We start from the raw sequence: 21,960 nt of genomic DNA, 5'->3' as shown, positions 1-21,960 counted from the left end.
TAGCAATCCAGTTTAAATATACCACAAAATTATTCAATCCCGTGAAGTTACCAGGCTCACTATCCCCACTTCAATGAAGAGATTCAGTCCAAGACTAGAAAGGAGCAAGGTCAATTACCCGTGTTTCAGAACCGAGAGCTGTGACCTGTTTTGAGGGCTGTTGAATTAATTTGTGCATAAAAAAAGAATTTTTTTTTTTTTTTAAATGAAACAGACCAGAAAACAGTACATCACAAGTAAAAAGGGGCTAGCAGTGGTTTGGAAAAACTTTTATGTATGTATATATAGGGTCCCAATGTAAAATAAAAATTTTTCCTGTGGTAGCAACTTTAAAAGTCTCAGATGGATACTATTTCTAGTGCCTTTTAATCACTAGAAATGCTTTATCTCCCATTATAAATATTTTGACATTGTGCCTTGTACATCACTCTTGAGTTTGACCAGCAGGGATCAGTTCACCAGAACCCTCAAAGCCAAAAACAGACCTTGCACTTTTGGAACCCAATTCATGACCAGGAAACTCAGTGCCCAGGACTTTCTCCTTCTGCTGTTGCCACTTGTCAAGGAAATTGTCTACGCATACAATGAACTAGAAATGGTACTTTTTGAAAAGGGATAAGCTACTCATTTTTCATCTTTTTGTTTTATTCAGTTTGCTCCAAGGGCAGAATCAGTAGTCACAGGGAACACAAACATTATTTTGACTGGCTCACGAGCCTGATCAGTAAAACCTGAAAAACAGAAAATGTTACACAAGTTGCAAAGAAAATACTCCCGGAGTTCACTGACATGATAGCAAGTGGAAATAATATAAATGCAACAGGTGTTAACATTTAGAACAATACTTGTAACCTGCTCCTTTCTAAAAATTCTGGGACCCTGTTGCAAACCCTTCATGTATCACTGCTGATTCCCTTTCACATAAAATACGACTTTACAAAACTCTTCCTAGACCTTACTCTTGCTGTACTTGAGTGGTTCCTATTCCTACGGCGCTGGCGTATGCTGTCAGGATGTCCACTATCTGTTTAGTTTCTAAGGTCATTCGGGCTTCCTTCAGCCAGTCCTGTGCCACTCGTCTGGACTCCCCTTTCAGCTGATTGACAAACTTGGCTGCCAGCTCCAGATCACCATGCTCAATGCAATAGGAGGCATAGGACAGTAATTTGAAAGTGTTTATATCCTCAGGGCTGAGCTCCGCGGGCGGCTTCAGTTGCTGAGGCGGGAATAAGAGCAAGGACTGCAGGTAGGAGAGGAAGTACTGGTATAAGCTATTTCTGGTTTCATCAATCATCGCTACCCTTCGGGCCAGTTTTTGAACAGCATAGAAACGGGCTCTAAGGGTCTCTTCACTGTACACCCCACGGGTCAGGGACTCTGGAGGGATAGCTGCAGTTAAAGCTTGGGCAAATTCACTATCGCCACAGTTGACTCTGATGGCCTCGACCGCACTACCCAGCGGCACGGTGGGCAGGTCTGCTGACGCAGTCTTCATGCTGTACTTGAGTGCCTCCACCGACAGCCAGAGCTGGTGGGCTTTTCGGGCCTCCTCTTCAGCCACTGCATGACCTATCCAGGGGAAAAAAGGCAAAGAAAAACATTTTTCTCTCCATCTGACTACATGTCCTCCTCAATACCTCCAGAGATCTGATGCACCCTGCACCCCTACCAGGCTAAAGCCACATGTGTGAACAGGGCCAGAGAGAGCCTCTTCCAACCTCACCTACCACTATTTCTGGCGTGTTCTTTCCTAGAAAGCTGGCCTCTTCATGAGGGAACACTGCAAGCCTAACTTGAGTACTCTTTTTCTTTTTAAAGAGAGAGAGCAGGGGAGGGGCAGAGGGAGGGACAGAATCGTGAGCCAGCTCCACACCCAGTGTGGAGCCTGATGCACGGCTCAATCTCATGAATGAGATCATGACCTGAGCAGAGATCAAGAGCCAGACACTCCACTGACTGAGCTACCCAGGTGCCCCAATAAGGCCTTGTTTTTAGTAAAACCATGGAGAAAACTGAAAGGATGTATGTGTACAAGCACAACTGAGTCTCTTTTCCTGTGACATCTAGGACAATACATGGTATCTAATTCAGATATTTATTTTAGAATGTTTGACAAACATACTTAAACTAGGCTAAGATTTATGTTAATGCCATCAGAAACTTCCTGCAAAGGAAGACTTCAAGTAAACATAATGGACTACTGGACCTTGAAATTTCATGAGTAGTTTATTTTTATACTTATCTGACAAAGATGGCTCTCTAACACCCCCCAAAAAACTCATTTTATCAACATCCTATGAGGACATTTCCCTTTCAATGTGGCACATGGAAGCCTCAGAATAACTACTGTCCATTTGGTCAGTGGAATCAGCAAATCACCACCTCCAAAACAGGACTGGAGACAGGTCAGCAGAGCCGGAGGGAGAGCATGGGGATACACTGGCCTTCTGCTCCTCGCAGGACACATAAGACATAACCAAAGTGTGCTGGGTAACCTGCCTTGTAAATGGTGATCTCCATTCTATGATACACCGAGTAAAACTTCAAGTATTTAGATTTAATTTTTAGATTCTTTTTAATTTCCTCTCACAAACTCTCTATGTTCCAAACTTATCAAATCTGGGCTAATTTTCACAGAAATGAATAAAATTTAATAGCATGACTTCAGCATCACTATACCCTAATGCTGATGGATGTATCTCATTGTCTTGCTACCAACAAATTATCCTAAGAAGTTGGACTGAATAAAATTGTAAGAGGCCCGTGAGCTCACTCTGAACAGCCTGTTCGATTCCTCTCAGTCTGGCATAGGCAGTGTTTATATCCAGAGTAAAGTTGTCAACTTGCTCTTGACTAAGCCGACGGAACTGTAACTCTTGCTCTGCCAGTTTCTCAGACAGGTCCTGAAATAAAACATAAACAGTGTCCGGAAAAGAGTGGTGCTACTTCAGTGCATGGCATTTATTAGGACACTAGTCTTCCAGCAACTGCCATCTCCACAAGCAAGAGTGCCTTTAAAATCTCCAAACATTTGTCAGGAAAACTCGTCCATTATGTGTAAGGTTTCGAAAATTTCCTAAAACTCACAGCAGATGTGATTTTCTACAAATTTACTGATAGAACCTAGTATTAGAGGAAGCAGATCAGGAGGAGGAGAACTCAAACTATTACAAAAGGAGAAAGTGGCACCTGAGAAAATAAAATAACATACCACCCCAACATAGTAAACTGTATTCAATATTCCTGACTCAAGAGCTTATATACTCATTCTTTTCTCAGAAAAATACCCATTAAATAAATTTAAAGTAAAATACCTTTTCATATTGGCATAAATTTCAATTTTCTGGAAGATCTCCTTATGTGGAAAACCTCATTCTCCTCTTGTGAGACAAAATAAGTTAATATATTATAAATGGCTTGCTGAATAGAAACAAGTTATGATTAAAGATATCTGTCTTGCTGTGATTTCCAAACCTAACCTCTCTGGGAAGTTTCCTCAGATATAAAAATCTGAGCACTACCACATAATCCATAGGAGTTTGTGGAGAGAAAGCAGAAGTTACACATGTCAAGCACATCTGCATTCTTGAAACCCCTGTACCAACCCTCCCTAAAGATTTGAAGGCTTCAAGTAACTAGGACACAGATAAAAACACATGTGATAAATAACACACAGGTACATCTTTCTGTGAAGAACAGCAGTGCTACAAATATACAAATGCCCCAGTGTGCCAAGGCTGGGTGCCATTAGCAATCTTTCCTCACTCTTCCACACCCTTGGGGGCAATGACATCCAGAGCACATGAAAAGGAAAGGACAGACTGTTCATGTAAAGGGGAAAAGGAGGCTGAAGGGCAACTGATGGCTCTCTCGCAGGTCCTCACCTGTTCAAATTCATATTTCAGTTCCTGCTCCTGTACCCTAAGGACATCGCGTAAGTGATCAGTGTGGGCAGCAGCCTGTCGGCGAAGCTGGGTTCTCATTTCATTCTCCATGGCATCTCTGACTTCCTCTACCTGTGAAACCACAGGAATTATCACATTTGCTTTCAGAAAAAGAGAAAGAAAAGAGAAAGGATGACAGCAACTTCCGTATCCTGATCTGCTCCGACGTGCCGCGCATGTGGACATGGTCCTGACCTCTCTGACATCCATCAGAAAGCTGAATGTTGGAAAGTGACTCGAAAACAAGGTCACACAGCTATGGCAAAAATCAGACCTCAAATGGGGTCTCTCTGGCCCCCATTTCTGTTTCTCCCATATCACCAGGCTGCATCTTACACAAGGCCAACACTGTCATTTCCTGAATGACACACTCCTGTGACAATTAACAAATTCCAACTCATGGAAAGAAATAACTACAAATACTTGGGATCAAACACAGCTTTACCACAGCCATCTGTGTAACCTATGAATAATAAATAATGCCTATTGTAAAGAACTATTAAGAAATCAATAAATATTTGGCAGTTACTTTACATAATTTCTTCTAAACAAAGAAAACTACTCTGAAACTGCTTACTTTACTATGAATTTAGATTCACAACACAGCCCAGATCTAACCAAAAATATGAAAAGCCTATCACAACTCACCTAATAATTGGCCATTAGATAATTACAAATTATTTAATACTAGTTACCTAGAATTCATAACCTACTTTTTCTCAGAATAGAAGTAATGAATAAACAAACCCATTCAGTCAGTACATACATATTTATGAAGTGCCAATCCTGGGCTTGGCAGTGCCTACTATATGCTTGGATACAGCAGTGCTGGAGGCACACTAACTTTTTGTTCTCATATAATGTACAATATAGGGATCAGACAGTAAGTAGATAAACTGGACATCCCAGATTGTGATACTTACTTTTAGAAAATAAATAAGGCAGTATGAGGGAAAGGAAGACGGAATCTACACTGTAAGAACAGGAAAAGTCTTGCTGTTCTAGAAGGTAACATCCAAGCTTAGAACTAAGGTTTAAAGAGAGGAAGTGTAACAAGGTATAAGGCAGAGCAAACAGTCTAGGGGAGAGTAAGTAGTGAAGGTACAAGACCAAACAAAAAAACCAGGGCACCTGGCAAATACAGGCAATAAGGGAAGTAAGGGAAGTCTGGCTCACAGCAAACAGGAATGAGATCAAGAGGCCTTTTTGGTATGGGCTAAGAATTTGGATTTTTTTTTTATTAAAAGCAGTGGGCTGTCAGTGCAAGGTTTTCAGCAGCCTAGCATCTGATCTGAATGGGTTTTAGAAGAACCAACTGCCATGTAAATGGACACAGAAAGATGGGTATGAAAACAGAACCTGTGGGCTCCTGGGTGGCACAGTCAACTGAATGGCTGACTCTTGGTTTCGCCTCACATCATGATCTTAGGAGTCCTGAAGTCAAGCCCCGCCATGGGCTCTGCACTTAGCAGACAGTCGGCTTGAGGATTCTTTCTCACCCTCTTCCCCCACCCGCAAGCTTGTACTCCCCCTACCAAAAAGTAAATTTATTTTTTTAAAAAGGGGGGGGACTGTTATGGGAAGGGAAACTGTTATGATGATAATCTGGACTTAGAGAAGGGGGACAAAGTTGGGCTTTACTTTGGATGCAGAACTGGATATGTCGATGGACGTGTGTGAGAGCTGACAGAGGAATAACTAAGCATGTTTCTGGCTTGAGCAACTGGGGATGGAGATTTAGAAAGAAACAAACTGAGGGGCTGGGAGACAGGTTGGGGAGAGTCAAGAAATTTGCTTTGAATAAACTGAGTTTGAAACAACTGAGTTTGAGTTTCAAACAACTACTGAGAAGCCAGGTAGAGACATCAAGTCAGCTGCAAGATAGGAGGAATCTGAAGGTGAGGCAGAGGCCAGAACTAGCAACATAAATGTCCCCGTGACAGACAGAATTTAACCTTCTCAGTCCCAGGTCTAGATAAGAGCACCTGGAGACAGTTTATATGGATAAAAGGTTTCAGAACCACGGCCAGTACATGCTCCTATTTGGGAGGCGGAACCAAGAAGGGGGCAAAGGAGTGGCCAGCAAGGTGGGAGACAGGCCAGGAGTGTGGCAGCTAGCGAAAAAAGAACTTCATGGCGGAGGGAGTGCTCACGAAGGGAGGTAAGTACTCAGGTGCCCAAATCAACCTGGAGACACCTATTTAATACATGACGTGCACTGACACAAGACTAAAAGGAGAGATCTCATCCATTCTTAACCAAAACACTGGCGGAGAAAAAAGACACTCAATCCAACATCTTTCAGCACCGCTTTAGAGGACAGCGGCTCCACCTGGAAAAGATAAAGTAGATAATCCCGAACACCAACGGCTTGTCACTTCCTTTCACTTCAACATCTGCTCAATATAAAGGAAGTCCGCTATAACAATCCTTCCCTAGAAGCTCTGACTAGAACAAGGGCCAATTCAATGGTGGGTCAGCACAATTTACATCTAATATTTTAAAGTTAATAACTGTTGATATTTTCTCTAGAAGCAGCTATTCAAGTGTTCATGTTCAATTTCTCATTTCCTCTACCTTTTTGTCCTGTTCGGCCTGTATCTCACTTCTGTGATGTTCTAATGCTTTTGCCACTGCAGAGTCAAACGCGCGCTTTTCTTCTAGCTTTTGTTTTTCCAAGGCTAGTGCAATGTGCTGCTTCTCCGTGGCTTTCTGTTCTGCCAGCTCTCTGTTCAGCTGGTCAATGCGGCGATGTGCATGAGCAATCAGAGAGTTCAGGTCTTCAGTAGTCAGTTTGTCAGCTAAACAGAAAATGACACTGAAATGTTAATGACTGCACCAAAACTAACCATCTACAACATACCCGCTTCAAGTGACAGTAATTTAATTTTAACAGCTGTAAAGAAAGCAAAGGGTAGCTAACCCTTTGAAGCAGATTTAGATTCTCCCCTGCCCTCAGAAATTCACAGCCTGTGTCCAACTAAGACATGTTCAATCCCAAGCGAAGTAATTTAGGCAGGCCTTCAAGTATATTATCAGTTGCTTTTCCAGCAACTCAAATTAGGACTTCCAGTCTGAACTAAATATAAATAGACTTTATAATTTATCCTAATTTTGCCTCTAAAAACAGTTTATATATACACACTTCTATATTTTCGCTCATGCATAACTGTGATTAGTCATAACAGGCATTCTAATATTCTTTATTGTTAAATCTCAAATTCAGATTCTCTGACTTTTCTCTTACTACTAAGAGTTTTTATACCTTTTCTTAAACAGATGGCGTTACCCAGGACAATGACCTGCAACCAGAACTGCCCATAAGAATCACTTGTCAAGCTTTTTAAAATACACATGCCCAAAGATTCTAACTTAGGCTTATGCATGTATTTTGTTTTCAAATCTCACATTCCAAAAGTATTCTGATACATTTCTGTAGGTTAAGAACTACAGCTTTAATAGCAAAATCCAGAGTGTAGGAAATACTACATGATGAATGACTCAATTCCACAGTATAAGAACGGAGAAGCAAAAAATAAAGTGGGGATAAGAAACTTACTGATCAAATTCAACACATGTAGCTCTTTTGGATACTGATTTAAATAAAACTAAAAAACTCATTCTATAAAATGATTGGGGTTAACTGAACACCAAACAGACATGTGATGATATTAAGGAATTACTGTTTTAGGTGTGATAATGGTACAGTGATCATTTTTTTTTTAATATGGAAATTATTTGTAACTGAAAAGAATATATGATATTTGGGATCTCATTCCATAGAAGCTGGGAAATAAATGACAAAAGCCATGCGTTGATAATTACTAAAGTTGGGTGACGAATGACGAATCTATGAGCTCTCCCACTTGTTACTGGAATTTTACATAACAAAAGCTTTAAAATACATATAGATATCGATCTACCTATCTACAGATTTCCAATCATTGGTGAAATATTTTTGTTCCTGAGAGCACATGGATGCCCAAAATATCGAAATCAGATTTATCACATATAACGTAGTTCTGTTACAAATTATTCAGATACTTTAATAAAAGAACCATAGACAAAAAGACTTCAGTATTTTAAGACACAAAACAAAAGCCTCGAAGTTTAAAACACACAAAATTACTCACCTAGGTCAGAAATACCTACAAAGGAAAAGAAGAAAAGTTTGAAAAAAAGAACTTACATATTCCAGTTATTAATCATTAAATAGGAATATCCAAAAAGAAATAGGGAACCAGAAACCAGTAACAGAAAAACCATACTTAAGTATTAAAAAGCAAAACAATTAATTTCCTAAAACATAAAAGGACATAGAACAATATAAATCCAGGTAAATTCTAGCATTTTACAAAACAAGAGACTCATTCATGTTAAAAGTAGCTTTGGGGGCGCCTGGGTGGCTCAGTGGGTTAAAGCCTCTGCCTTTGGCTCAGGTCATGATCTCAGGGTCCTGGGATCGAGGCCTGCGTCGGGCTCTCTGCTCAGCAGGGAGCCTGCTTCCTCCTCTCTCTGCCTACTTGTGATCTCTCTCTCTGTCAAATAAATAAATAAAATCTTAAAAAAAAAAAAAAAAAGTAGCTTTGGTTTCCAGGGACTCATCTGTATTTTTGCTGAAGCAATCAACTTAGTTTTTACACAGAAACTATCATTCTCATTTACTCCCCAGCCCTCCATTTACATTGGTTCATCGTGTATTTCACTAAGCCCCAGTCTGGACTCTGTTCTTAGTACAGGCCTCTCCAGACATTTCAAATACTTAAGAAATCAGTATTCTGTCACGGGCACCACCTTGATGATACAGTGACAGGAGAGGGAACCACAGCCAGTCTCCTGCCTCTCAGTGTGAGCTTAACATCATGGGCATGACCCTTAAATTCAAAAACAGGTATTTTTCACCCAAAATGGCTCTAGAAGTCAACTGTATAATCTGGTATTAGATACCCCCCACCCAAAAAAACAACCCAAAAACCAAAAAACAGGAACCTGTTCCAGTGTTGCAGGAAAAATTGGCAAGATGAAGAAAATGAGATGTCAGTCTCAACAAAGCACACAGATGAGACTTTCTACTAATCTACAGCAATAAAGGAACTGTCCCCTGGAAAAAAGACAATCTACAACCTGCACTTCATTTTCCCATCCTGGCAACATCTACCTATGCTCCCCCTAAAGGCTCCTCCTCCCTCCTCCCAACTATGCTAACCACTAGCTCTAAATATGGTGTTTACCATTCATCTTGTTAGATTTTATATACATATGCATCCTAAAACGGCACATTGTTTTTCATGTTCTTAACCTTCACGTAAGTGGTACCCTACTCTTTGTATTCTTTCACAACTTTTTTTCTTAACATTTATGTTTGAGAGCCATAGTTTTAGTTCATTCACTTATACTGCCACATGGGAGGCGCATTTAGCTCTAGATTTTTCTGCTCTTACAAATACAGGGCTGCTATGAATATTTTATGAGTCTCCTTGAGCACCCATGTATCTTCTTAAGCACATACTGAGGAGCTGACCAGTTGGATCAGCTAGTACACACATTCTGACATAGGCTCAGAGAGGCCTAAAACACCAGTTCAGTTCCTACCTTACATTCAGCTTCTAACAGACAGTAGCAAATGTATTTTGAATTTGTTGAGACTGGTAATTTATGTGACTATTAGTACTCTCAGAGCACTTCAGGAAGAAATAACAATCCTCTGCAGTTACACTGTATAAAACATGGTTAAAGACCCCTGCAGTCTGAGGTATCTGCAAGTTGATAGTCATACAGATGATTTCTTTCTCACCAAATGAGTTTTCAACCATAATGTCATAATGTGCCTCAATTCATTACAAATATTTTTAAAGTACCAAAGGCTTTGCATAATTTTACATAATTTTACATAGATATACAATATTCTAATAGATTTAAGGTTAAAATGTCACTCTGAATTACTTGGATTCTAAATTATTTTTTCCTAAGTAGCAGAGATCTGAATAGAACCATTGGTTCTGGAATCTAACACTGGCTGGAACTAAACCATGGGAGCACTGTCACCTATTATGGCTACGACAAATAAAATGTGGAAAACACTGTACTGTCAACAAATTGAGATAAGCATACCAGAGGGGTTTGGATTAGATGAATGGGGTTGAAGCAAGTTTAGCTGAACAGTTTTTAAAACACAAAAACAGGAAAAGTACCAACACTTCAGTTGTACTTACTCATGCCTTTCCACCCTGGCAAGACTTCTGGAGTAATACTGTCCAGTTCTCGTTTAAAGTCTTCCCGGGCTTGGACCACCAGCTCATGATACTGAGATACGACCTTAGCCTCAGACTGAGCTGCTTTGACCTGAACAAATACAAGGGGTATGGGTTAAAGTGAACAGAAATTATCATTATCATCCAAAAAAAGGGAGGCATTATAGTCATGTATTTGTATGTTGGCTGAGAATATATAAATAATATACAGAGAGAAAGCTAAAGCTCAGAAAAAGGAACATAAGCCCTGTAATGCAGACAAGCCCTTTACCATCTTTTTTTTTTTAAGATTTTATTTATTTATTTGACAGAGAGAGAGATCACAAGTAGGCAGAGAGGAAGGCAGAGAGGAAGGCAGAGAGAGAGGAGGAAGCAGGCTCCCTGCTGAGCAGAGAGCCCGATGTGGGACTCGATTCCAGGACCGCTGAGATCACGACCTGAGCCAAAGGCAGAGGCTTAACCCAGAGCCACCCAGGTGCCCCAAGCCCTTTACCATCTTACTATGCCCCTGTCCCTCTTTCTCTGGTCACAGGAAACTACCCATGTAGACTATATAAGTGCAAACAAAGAACTGCTACAAAATGAAAATTTTCATTTAATAACCATGACCAGAAATAATACCAATTTTAATAAGTATTGATAATAATGGATAATCCACTTTGTGTCCAAGATTAGTAACAACTTCTATTCTTTCCAGGGGTAAACAGAAAAAGAAAGGAATCTTATTATTTTCCCGAATTCTTCAAATTCTTTGACTAAAGAATTATATTTAAAAATCTCAAAAAAAAAAAAAAAAAGCCTCTGCCTTCGGCTCAGGTCATGATCTCAGGGTCCTGGGATCGAGCCCCGCATTGGGCTCTGCTAAGCGGCAAGTCTGCTTCTCCCACTCCCTTTGTGATCTCTCTCACTTTCATGGTCCCTCAAAAAAATATTTTTAAAAAAACTTAATGCTATAAAAGACCTAAGAAACATACCTTTTGGACCACATTATCCAGATCAACTATCATGCTGTGAAGTTTCCCCTCGGCGGCACTTATATGAGATTTGGCCCCAGGAACCTCTTCTTTTTTTGCATTTTCAATTACACTTTTCATCTTCTCTAGCTCTTCTCTAGAAACCAATAAAACAAAACAATGATTTAGTATTATTCCTCATCAACTTTAGCAAAGAGCTTGATGTAAACACAGCATACAATTGTTAAGAAGCTATGAAAAAATGTAATTTGAAAAAAATTACTCAAGTGTTTTTTCACAATATATACAGACAAAGCAGCTTTCCTTACTAACTGAAAATAGCTTGGTCAGAAGCTAGATTTACTAGCAAGAACCAGACAGGGAGCATAGTATACATGGAATACACAGGCTTCAGAACCAGGAAAACCTGGATTCAACTCCCAGATCCACCTCTCCTTTGTTGTACACCCTTATATGGGTATTAAAAGAAATCAATAAGAAGTACCTGGCACAGAGACTACCACATCCAGAGCACTGAATAAACGGCAGCTTTTGCGTGGATTATGCCGACTGCCCTTCCGCTGAGAGCGCGCTTAATACAGAAGGCAGAAGGGAGGAAGCCAAGGAACTCACTGAACAAATATACATGGGTCTCGAGGAGCCCTCATGATGCAGTATGTTTCACAAACTGGATGAACTGCGGCCTAGCCACCACAAAACCCAGAACTCAAGAGCCCCGACTCAAGGTTTAGTGATGTGAGCATACGTCTTGAAACTCCTAAAAGATATGCTGCCGTGAATTAGACTTCTCTTTCTCTATGAATAATAAATATTTTATCAAAAATCACAACAAAATTTTGAATGAGTGATTCCAAGTTGAGAGGCTAATGAGACCCTTTAGTCAAATGTAGGTTTCCAGCATTAGAAACTGATTTTATACTTGGCTTGCTTGATCCTAGTTTTAGCCAAATTCCAGGAGTCGAGGTCAAGGTGGCATAAAACTAGACCTACTATTTACTAACTACTTTGATAGTTAAAACAAAGAGACTGTGACATACTCTCAAAATTCTGATAAAACTGCCTAAACCAACCCTGAAAAATCTTGAAATTAAGGCAGAATCTCAGTAAACCCATAGAGATACATCACCTAAAAGAAAAACTGCTTTTTATACAAGATCCTTTATATAGGTTTCTGCCAAATTTACTTTGGCCTAATTATATTTTATTCCCTCTCTCCTTTTTAAGCCTCTGTGTTCCTGATTCCGATACAGATCAAGGAGAAGTGAAAGGAGGGAAGGGTTTCTCTGCCTCATGTTTGTAAACAGGCAATACAAAGAAAACCCAGCCCAAAGAAAGCCACCAGGAGGCCCTAATTACTTGTTAAAGTCCATGAGTAATTACTTGGCTTTGAGAAGGGCATCAGCAGCCTCATTGACTGCCTTTCTGCGTTCCTTCAATGCACCCTCCACTGTGCGCCACTGAGCCGACTTCTTCTCACCTGCAATCTAAACAAAAGATGAATTATCGCTATTACAGTCACAGGATACACCACTGTGGCTAAACTTAGAAACAAGGGCATTGAATTCAAAGGTAAAAACTTATATATGGCATTTCTTCAGAGTAGGGTCTCTTAATCTAAGGTTCATGGTTAGAACCAAGGAAGTCCATGAACCCCATCAAAACCCAATCACTAAAACTGTAAAAGACTGTGTTCTAGTGCATATAAGCATCTTCTAAGGAGAGATAATATTTTTATTAAATTCACAAAAGGAGAATATGAAACAGAAAAGATCTGTAAGAACAGTAACTTTATGAACTATTTATTCTTCAACGAAGCATCATTATTTAAAATTCTCTTAACTGCAGGTCTGTCTACCAAAATCAGTTCAAGGGTAAGTAGAAAGTTTATACCTCTGTACAGTCCTTACTCCTCCAAAACATTATCCTAAAAAATGACCCTCTATAATTGATAAAGTGAAAATCAACTAGTGTCAAACCCACTCCCAAATTTTGTAAGATGTTTATTTTATATATATACAAAAGTCTTCCTTGAAAATCCTTATAGAGGTCCAAGGATAAGCCATTCTGTGGAACAGACTCTAGGTTTACCTACTATCAACAGGAGTCCAACTGTTTCCAAACTGTTTCCAAACACTAATTTGAGAAAGTAATTCTGTATCTATTTTAAGAGGCTTTGTGCATCAGCAGTTTTTTTTAAAGAAGTTGGAATCCATTTTTAACATTTCAAAACTTGTGTTCATTCATGTTCCTGATAATTTTGTAACACCAGCTAATATCCCCTAATCTAGTTAACCATTACCATAAGATGTCCTTTAGTTGTAAAATCTTGATTTCAACAGATTTCATACTATCTAATTCACATGCATTACATGGCTGTGCATTCATTGGGAAGAGGAAATACCCTCTTATGGAGCCTTTCACAAGTAATACCATTGATATTTAAAGCTTCTAATCAATGTCCTTCTGAAACATACCAGTCTACTTTGGTTTGAACCCAAGTTCCTGATATCCTACAACTTACACCCTTCCCACACCTGTATAACCAAAATATTAAGTATTCTCTGTGTGGTTTCCACTTTCCTGACTGAACTTTGACTGAAATCTAAATTTTTTTCTTGGACATTGAGTAAACCAGAATTTTCTTAAAGTTTTTTTTAAAGGTACTAATTTCTAGTTGTTTACATCAGAGCTCTAACTTTTCTGTGATGTATGTGCCTAGGACTAAAGCAACGTGAAGCATGTTTAAATTCTGTAAAAAGCCCACAGTTATAGTGGCAAAGTAACTTTACTTATCGCACAAGGTATTGATCCCTGAGATTCACATTTCATGTATTTATTTTTACTCTTCAAACAACTTGGTGTCTAAATACATTTTTATACACTGAATAACAGAATGTAATTATTAAAAAAAATTATTACATCCCAGTACTACTGTTTTAATTTATTCTCTGATGTGCTCAATGTAAGTTAAATAATCAACATAAGCATTTAAAATAGCTGGTTTGGGGGGCACCCGGGTGGCTCAGTGGGTTAAGCCTCTGCCTTTGGCTCAGGTCATGATCCCAGGGTCCTGGTATCGAGCCCCACACTGGACTCTCTGCTCAGCAGGGAGCCTGCTTCCCCCCTTCTCTCTGCCTGCCTCTCTGCCTACTTGTGCTTTCTCTCTGTTCAAATAAATAAATAATAAAATCTTTAAAAAAAAAAAAAGCTGGTTTGGGAGGACCTGGGTGGCTCTGTCAGTTAAGCACCCAACTCTTGATCTCAGCTTACATCTTGATCTCAGGGTCATGAATTGAAGTCCTGTGTCAGGCTCCACACCCAACAAACAAATAAAAATAATAAAACAGCTGGTATTTGGAGGTACGTGGGATTTCTGTTTTTTTGTTTTTTGTTTTTGAGAAAGAGAGAGTGTGAGAGGCAGGGTGAAGTGAGGGGTGGGGGGACAGGCAGAGGGAGAGGATGACTCTTAAGCAGGCTGGCTCAATGCCCAGCCCAGAGCCAGATATGGGGCTCCATGCTGGATCTCATGATGCTGAGATCATAACCTGAGCCAAAATCAAGAGAAAATCCCTAACCACCTGAGCCACCCGGGCGTCCCTTGTATTATTTCTTATAACTGTGTGTCAAACTAAAAGTATCTTAAAGTAAAAAGTTTATTTTAAAAAATGATTGGCAAAAAAATTAAAAAATTAAAGAAATTTAAAATGGTCGGCAATTTTAAAGCAAAAAAGAACGCACGACAAAATAATACTCAAGCACTATTAAGATATGAGAGCAAATATGAACTGATTATTGTACCGTTATCATTGTTGTGAGATAAAACACTATATGAAACTCATTAAAAACAACATGCAAAGATCTTTCCTGTCTTGTTTATTAAAAAAAAAAACAATTACTCTTGATAGTCTTCACTTAGTGGGAGAAAGCCCATACTAAAAGGAAGAAATCAGTCTTAAATAATACATAGCTATCCATTCTTTGGCTCACCTCCGAATTGTCCATGGCTGCTTTCAAGACGTTGGAGTGCGCATTGACAGCCTGCACCGCGGCGTTCTGAGCAATAATGGCCTGTTGAGTGATGTGAGCGGTTTGGCTCAGAGCGTCTTCTAAGCTCTTGGCTACAGCTGAAATACAAAGAACAGTAAAAAACAAATCCCTCCCTGCTAAATAACTTTATTGTAAACTTCCCTGCTTCTCCTACTGAGTCTTCCTTTGCATTTCCTCAAAAATGTAAAAAACAAAAACAGAGATTTAGAGAATCATTTCATTTGCAAGTATGGTAAAATGTTAGTAATTAATAAATCTGGTGGACAGACCTGTGGGGGTTCATTATACTATTTTTGCTTTTATATACAACTGAATTTTTTCAAAATAAAAAGTATTTTGGTTTTTTGGTTTTGTTTTCTCCAAGACAAAAAATTGCTTAAAGGCTAGCATATACTTCCAATGGGAGGAACCAACTAAAGCACTGTTAGCCCCTTACAGCTACTAGAGGCTATAAATTTAGCATAACCATGAGCATTGTTCAGTTTAACTAATGGTCCCATAGATCCATAGGGAAAAAGAGATGCCCATTTCACCTCAGCATGAAGGGATACTCACAGCAACTTATATCAACAAGATATAAGGAGATAACAGACAAACAAGAGTAAGAAAAGGATACAGCCAGATACCACGATGCAAGAGGCTACAACCTACTAAAGTCATATTTCTACATGCTGCTGCAGGAATCAAAAAGAAACCTAATTAAAAATAAATAAATAAAGCAAGGGATGACTCCAGATATAATACTAAAATGGCAAAATGGTCATCTGAAGAAAGAAAGCCAGTGAGAAGACTAATTTATCACATACCAGATAATTTAAAAAGGGAAAATATATTTGGCAGGTAAAACAAAAACAGAAGGGGATTCTGAGCAAAAGCAGCATAAGCTAGAGATGAACAAACGGGACCTAGGAACCACCTGTGGTACCTATGCAACAAAGATGAAAGGGAAAGGTGATGAGAAAATACCACACATGAATGTGAGACTGAGTTTCACCTGAAGACACACGGGGTATGAAGAGGGGTACAAAGAAAAAAAGAGGCAGAGAGGGAACGTGCATGAGTTAAGGGGGATAGGGGGAGCCTGAGGGGAGAGCCCCTGCCCCCACACATGAGCGCACAGGTAACAGTAAACCACTTCACAGTGGCCCATAGGCTCAAAGTCTTCTTCAGGTCTATTCACTGTACTTTGATTCTTCTTTCTCCCTCCCTTTCTTTCTTTCTTTCTTGTTTTGTTTTGGCTATTCAGTTGTAGGAGTTCCATATATATTTTGGGTATTAACCCCTTATCAGACTTAAGGTTTGCAAATGGTCTCTCCTATTCCACACCGTGCCTTTTTGTTTCGTTAGTTGTTTCTTTTGCTCTACAAAAGCTTTTTTAGTTTGATGTGGTTCCACTTGTTGATTTTGGGTTTTGTTTTTTTTTTAAGATTTTATATTTGAGAAAGAGTGAGAAAGAGACAGAGAGAACACAAGCACAGGGTAGGGGTAGGGGGAGAAGCAGACTCCCTACAGAGCAGGGAGTCTGATGTGGGACTCAGTATCATGACCTGAGCAGAAGGCAAACACTTAACCAACTGAGCCACCAAGGTTGCCCCTGGTGTTTTGATTCTCAATAAGAATTACAAACACAGGGGGCGCCTGAGTGGCTCAGTGGGTTAAGCCTCTGCCTTTGGCTCGGGTCATGATCTCAGGGTCCTGGGATCGAGCCCCGCATTGGGCTTTCTGCTGGGCAGGGAGCCTGCTTCCGCCTCTCTCTCTCTCTCTCTCTGCCTGCCTCTCTGCCTACTTCTGATCTCTCTCTCTGTCAAATAAATAAAAAATAAATCTTTAAAAAAAAAAAAAAAAAGAATTACAAACACAGGGGCACCTGGGTGGCTCAGTGATTTAAAGCCTCTGTCTTCGGCTCCGGTCATGATCCCAGAGTCCTGGGATGGAGCCCGGTGTCGGGTTCCCTACTCAGTGGGGAGCCTGCTTCCTCCTCTCTTTCTGCCTGTTTCTCTGCCTACTTGTGATCTCTCTCTGTCAAATAAATAAATAAAATCTTAAAAAAAAAAGAGAGAGAGAGATTTAAGAATTACAAACACACATATTTTAAAAAGTAAAGCCTGAGAGAAAACTAAGAGGTGACAGAAAAAATTCTTAAAATTTTCACTTTGCCCAAAATGAAAGATAAGAACTGGATCAAAAAAAGGGGGGGGGGGGCATTACGAAACAGCAGACGTCACCATCTTAAATGTACAACTTCAGGGCATCTACATTATAAAAGGTGAAAAGTGAAAAATAAAAATATGAATAAAAAATTGATTTGCTATAGAAGAGAATTCAGGAAAAACTACGAAGTAGGAAAAAATACAGAAATATTTCACTTATTTAGAAGTCTTTATTCAACATTCCCAATTATTTGTAACCATGGCCAAGAACTTAGAAGAACACAAAATTATCCAAAAACAAAATCCAAGTAGTCAAACCTAACGCCCCGCACCTATGCTCCTTCTGTCCCTTCTACTCTTTGCACAATTCCAACAAACCTGCCTCCTGAGAGTAGGGCAGAACCAAAGCATCAGAAGTAAAGAGGAACCACTCAAGACAGACAAGCAGAAATAAGACATGAGGAGAAGCAATCAAGAACTATAAAGAGGCACCTGCGTGGCTCGGTGAGTTAAAGCCTCTGCCTTCCACTCAGGTTATGATCCCAGGGTCCTGGAATCGAGCCCCACATCGGGCTCTCTGCTCAGCGGGCAGCCTGCTTCCTCCTCTCTCTCTGCCTGCCTCTCTACCTACTTGTGATCTCTGTCTGTCAAATAAATAAATAAAATCTTTGGGAAAAAAAAAAAAAACTATAAAGAACTGCCATAAGACTTTAAAATAAACACCTCTCAGTTCAGCAAAAAGCTACATATCCCCTACTTCCACAGACATCATTATACTGCCCAGTATAATAAATGATGCGCCCTACACCTTAAGATAAGAAAAAGACATTTTTAGATATATCTCTTTTAAAAACTATCAAAAAGTTTAACATAAAATCAAAACTTAAAAGAGAATATGCTTCCATTAGCTGGAAACCAGCCATGTGTAGAACATTTCACCTCCCACCACTGTCAGATAAGGGGGCTATTAGAGTCCAAAGGCTAGTAATAAACCACAGCAGGTGCCATTTTGACCTGTACAAATAAATTTATGAGTTAAACAATTAAAAGGGTTTCAGGGAAGTTGCCAAAACATAAACAACTTCTGTTCCACAGAACACAAAGAATCTTTAGCACGAACCCTAATAAACATAAAGGGATTAAGTACAAGTATTATTTGAAATTTTCTCCAACTATACACTAAGAACAGCCTTTGTTACCCAGGTAAAACGAGGTTAAATGGAAAGAATACAAATGATGAAATAAAGGTGGTACACAGACAAATGCCACTAAAGAAACCAAACTAGCTGATGGATCAGAAACGTGTGCCGATGGCTGAGGAAGACAGCAACTGATGGAGATGACGCAAAGTGCTTAAGAAGCCGTCTGGTTTACATACACTCAATCTTAACTTGTTCTTGCTTTTCCTGCTGCGCAAGGCGAGCTGCAACTTCTTCGGGTGGTCGCTCCCGTACAGAAGTTGAGGATGCTTCCTCTTGCAGCCAAAGTAAATAAGAGGAAATCAAATTTCAGCACAGAATTTCAGTAGCTCAGAGGGAAATAAAAACACCGTCGTTTGTACTTGCCAGTTCTATCAACTGAAGGCATTTTTGTCATTAGGATTCTAAAACCACATCACCAGTCAATGATTCCAACATGAAGAAATAAGGGATTAGTTCTTAAACCTCTTGCTTTCAGAGATTTATTCAGACTCTAAAGTTTAAAAAAATTCCCTAAGCCAGTCTGCGAATAAAACCAGTATAAGTGGGCACTTACATAATGTCTGGAGGTTGCCTAGGCATTAAATAGTTCTGATGGACAAATCATTTACGAAACCACAAATATAAATAAACTACCTGAAGCTGCAGGCTTGGGCTGCCCTTCACCAATTCCAGGGTGCTCAGTTTTTATAGATTCCTCACGCTGAACCGCAGGGGCTGGGACTGATGGTGTATCACCTGCTGCAGAAATAATTTGAGCTGCCTCTGTAGGTCCTACAAATATATGTTACTCATGGTATTTGTAATCTCCTGGGTTAACACAGAACACAGGAATCTACGACTAGCGCCCACCCCACATCTGCCTCCTTACAGACACAAATGCAGGTATTGTCACTACTCAAACATGCAAGGAGACTATGGCCCAGCCCCCCAGAGACACAAACTCACACAAGATGGACAAGGGGGGAAATGCACAAGAGATCCCACTTGCATTTTAAGCACCATGGTTCTCAGGCAGGGCTTCTAGTAACGTATTAAATGGTATTAAATATTAACATATAAGAAGTGGCCAGAAGATTTACATAACATGGAAAAGTAGTAACAAAGGAAAAACAGACCTGTAATGAAGAAGGTAAACAAAACAAAGTAATCAAAAGATATGTTTTAACTGCTTTGAACAGTGTAGAGATGATAGAAGAGGTGTGAGCAAGAACAGTATGACAGTTTTAAACACAAAAGAAGAAAGGAAGGCTGGAAAAAATCAAGAGCTTATAAACAAGTGCTGGAAAAGAAAATAATTAATTCGAGAGGTAAAATAGAGGAGAAAAAAAGAGGAACATAACAGAGAAAAAAAATTAAATAAACTGAAAGTCCCATTTAAGAGATGAAGTTGGTTTACTGCAAGACCTATTACCTGGTCTCCCTGCTCTGCTCTTGGTCCCTTTATCTACTCTCTGCAATAGCCACTGATCTTATTAAAATAAAAATCAGGTATCAATCCCTTGGCTCAGAACCCTCCTAACACCTTCCCATCTCACTCAGAATATGAAGCAAAATGCTTATAACGGCCTCCAAAGCCTGCCGCAATAGGCTTCCTGCTTCCTCCTGACCTCATTTTCTACTGTTCTTCCACTCTTGCTTCATGTGCTCCTTACTAGTTAAATATACTAGGCCTTAGCACAAGCTAATCCCTCTGCTTGGGATGCTTTTCTCCCACTGGCCTTGTAGACCTGCCTTAATCCCTCACCGCTTTCTAGTCTTTGCTCAGATGACACCTTTCAGATGATACTTTCCTTACCCCCTCTGTTTTAAATTGCAATATTCCCCCCCAACACATCACTTCTGACATCCTATATATTTTACATATTATTTATGTATGATCTTCCTCCCCTTATCCCACTAAGAAATATTTGCAGAGCTTTTGCTTGTTTTTACTATTTTGTTCATTGCTATAGCCCCAGTGCCTAGAATGTGCCTACTATGTTTGGCACATAGTAGACAATCAATGAATATTTGCTGAATGAAAGAAAGTCAAGAGGTTTAATCAAGGACAGAAGTGACTAAGGAGAAACACAGAAGTTGAAATGTTTACTGAGCAGGTTAGAGTTAGGTAAGTGTCATAAATTGGGACAGAATTACTGAAATCATGAATTGGGGAAAAAAATTCCCCAGACCACAGCTAGATCACTGAGAAGAGAAGAGAAAAGCTAGGAGTCCGGGGAAAAATATAAAGAAAAAGTGCTGGAGGCAAGACAATTCTTGCCATTATCCTCACTGAATAGCTATCACAATAAAGTCCAACTCCATATCCCATTCGACTCTTAAAATGAGTGTCAAATGATAGGTGTAAACACTCCTTCCCTGCTAAGAACTAGGGACCAGAGGAGTGCTTCCTGAGGTAGGGGCCCCCTCTTGACCCTGGGTACAAATTCATTAAAACAATCTATTTATCTATAATTTTTAAAAAACTGATTCTAAGTATAGGTACCTGTTGTTAAAGCTGGAGTGTCTCCCTTCTGTTTTTGGAGTTGTGAGGCAGGCTGTTTAGCTTCTTTCATTACCTCAGATACACTGGAGATTTTTAGTGGACCAGACTGAATCTTGGAAATAAAAAGCACATAACATTTCAGATATAATACTGTTGGTTTTTTTTTAAAGGCAGCACAGAGTAACTTGTATTATTTCAAAAGTCAAGTACCTCAGGCTTTTCATATAAAGTTAACACTTCACAGTATTACATATTTTAATAATCACAGTAAGGTAAGGTAAGTCTTCATTTTAGAAAAATGCAACCCAAAAACTTCATGCCAAAAGACTGGCCCAATTTTCATAGTACCAAAGGCTTCTCTTAGGGCAACTAATAAAGTATATGTTGCAGAGCCTTCCCTTTAAACACCATTTCTTCTATATATACAACGTTGAGAGCACCATTTCCATCTGCTTCTTAAATCCAATTTTGTTGCCTTATGTATATATTCAGTTAGAAACAAATAATTTTCAGAAGTTCTGAGTAAAACCAAATGTTAGCTTTGTTTCCTTAATCTCCCAGATTCATGCAACTGTACACTGAAAAACAGGATCCTATTGTAATGCCTGATTTTCTCTTTCTCAGTTACCACCTGCATCAAGTTTAAGACCCTGTTCATTAAAGGACTGCCATTATAATGTGCTGGCAAAAATTACTAAGCAACAGAAATATTTTCTTTTACCACCTGTGATGTGCCATTTTTTTGCCAGAACTTGGTAATGGGATTCAGATATCTCAAAGACTACTCAAATATAAGAGCAATAATTTTGAACTTAGTCACTATCGGAAATTAGAAATACGTGCATTTTCTTTTAGTAAAATTTTATCATTTAAATCATGAAATACATGCTCCTTATAACAAGCAAAA

The 21,960-nt window shown here is 39.4% G+C and overlaps 1 protein-coding gene across 5 annotated transcripts in view; it reads right to left on the bottom strand.

Annotated features, from left to right (window-relative positions):
- Window positions 1-624: 624 nt before the first annotated feature.
- IMMT (inner membrane mitochondrial protein) overlaps window positions 625-21,960 on the bottom strand; it is a 41,859-nt gene continuing 20,523 nt past the window's right edge. The window contains exons 4-15 of one of the 5 annotated variants that reach the window (XM_032880632.1): window positions 21,054-21,165; window positions 19,202-19,339; window positions 18,745-18,840; window positions 15,157-15,293; window positions 12,550-12,653; window positions 11,170-11,305; window positions 10,157-10,286; window positions 8,078-8,092; window positions 6,522-6,745; window positions 3,885-4,016; window positions 2,774-2,903; window positions 625-1,569 (exon numbers count right to left, since the gene is read on the bottom strand). In XM_032880632.1, the coding sequence (XP_032736523.1) occupies window positions 956-1,569; window positions 2,774-2,903; window positions 3,885-4,016; window positions 6,522-6,745; window positions 8,078-8,092; window positions 10,157-10,286; window positions 11,170-11,305; window positions 12,550-12,653; window positions 15,157-15,293; window positions 18,745-18,840; window positions 19,202-19,339; window positions 21,054-21,165 (1,968 nt within the window). In that variant the 3' untranslated portion in view covers window positions 625-955. The remainder of the gene's footprint in view (window positions 1,570-2,773; window positions 2,904-3,884; window positions 4,017-6,521; window positions 6,746-8,077; window positions 8,093-10,156; window positions 10,287-11,169; window positions 11,306-12,549; window positions 12,654-15,156; window positions 15,294-18,744; window positions 18,841-19,201; window positions 19,340-21,053; window positions 21,166-21,960) is intronic. The other 4 variants (XM_032880633.1, XM_032880634.1, XM_032880635.1 and 1 more) reach the window with 4 other exon arrangements.

The sequence above is a fragment of the Lontra canadensis genome, unplaced genomic scaffold, assembly GCF_010015895.1.
Source record: "Lontra canadensis isolate GAN:19392208 unplaced genomic scaffold, GSC_riverotter_1.0 scaffold71, whole genome shotgun sequence".
NCBI lineage: Eukaryota > Metazoa > Chordata > Mammalia > Carnivora > Mustelidae > Lontra > Lontra canadensis.
The sequence above is the reverse complement of the archived record's forward strand: the minus strand, read 5'-3'. Positions and strand labels throughout refer to the sequence as shown.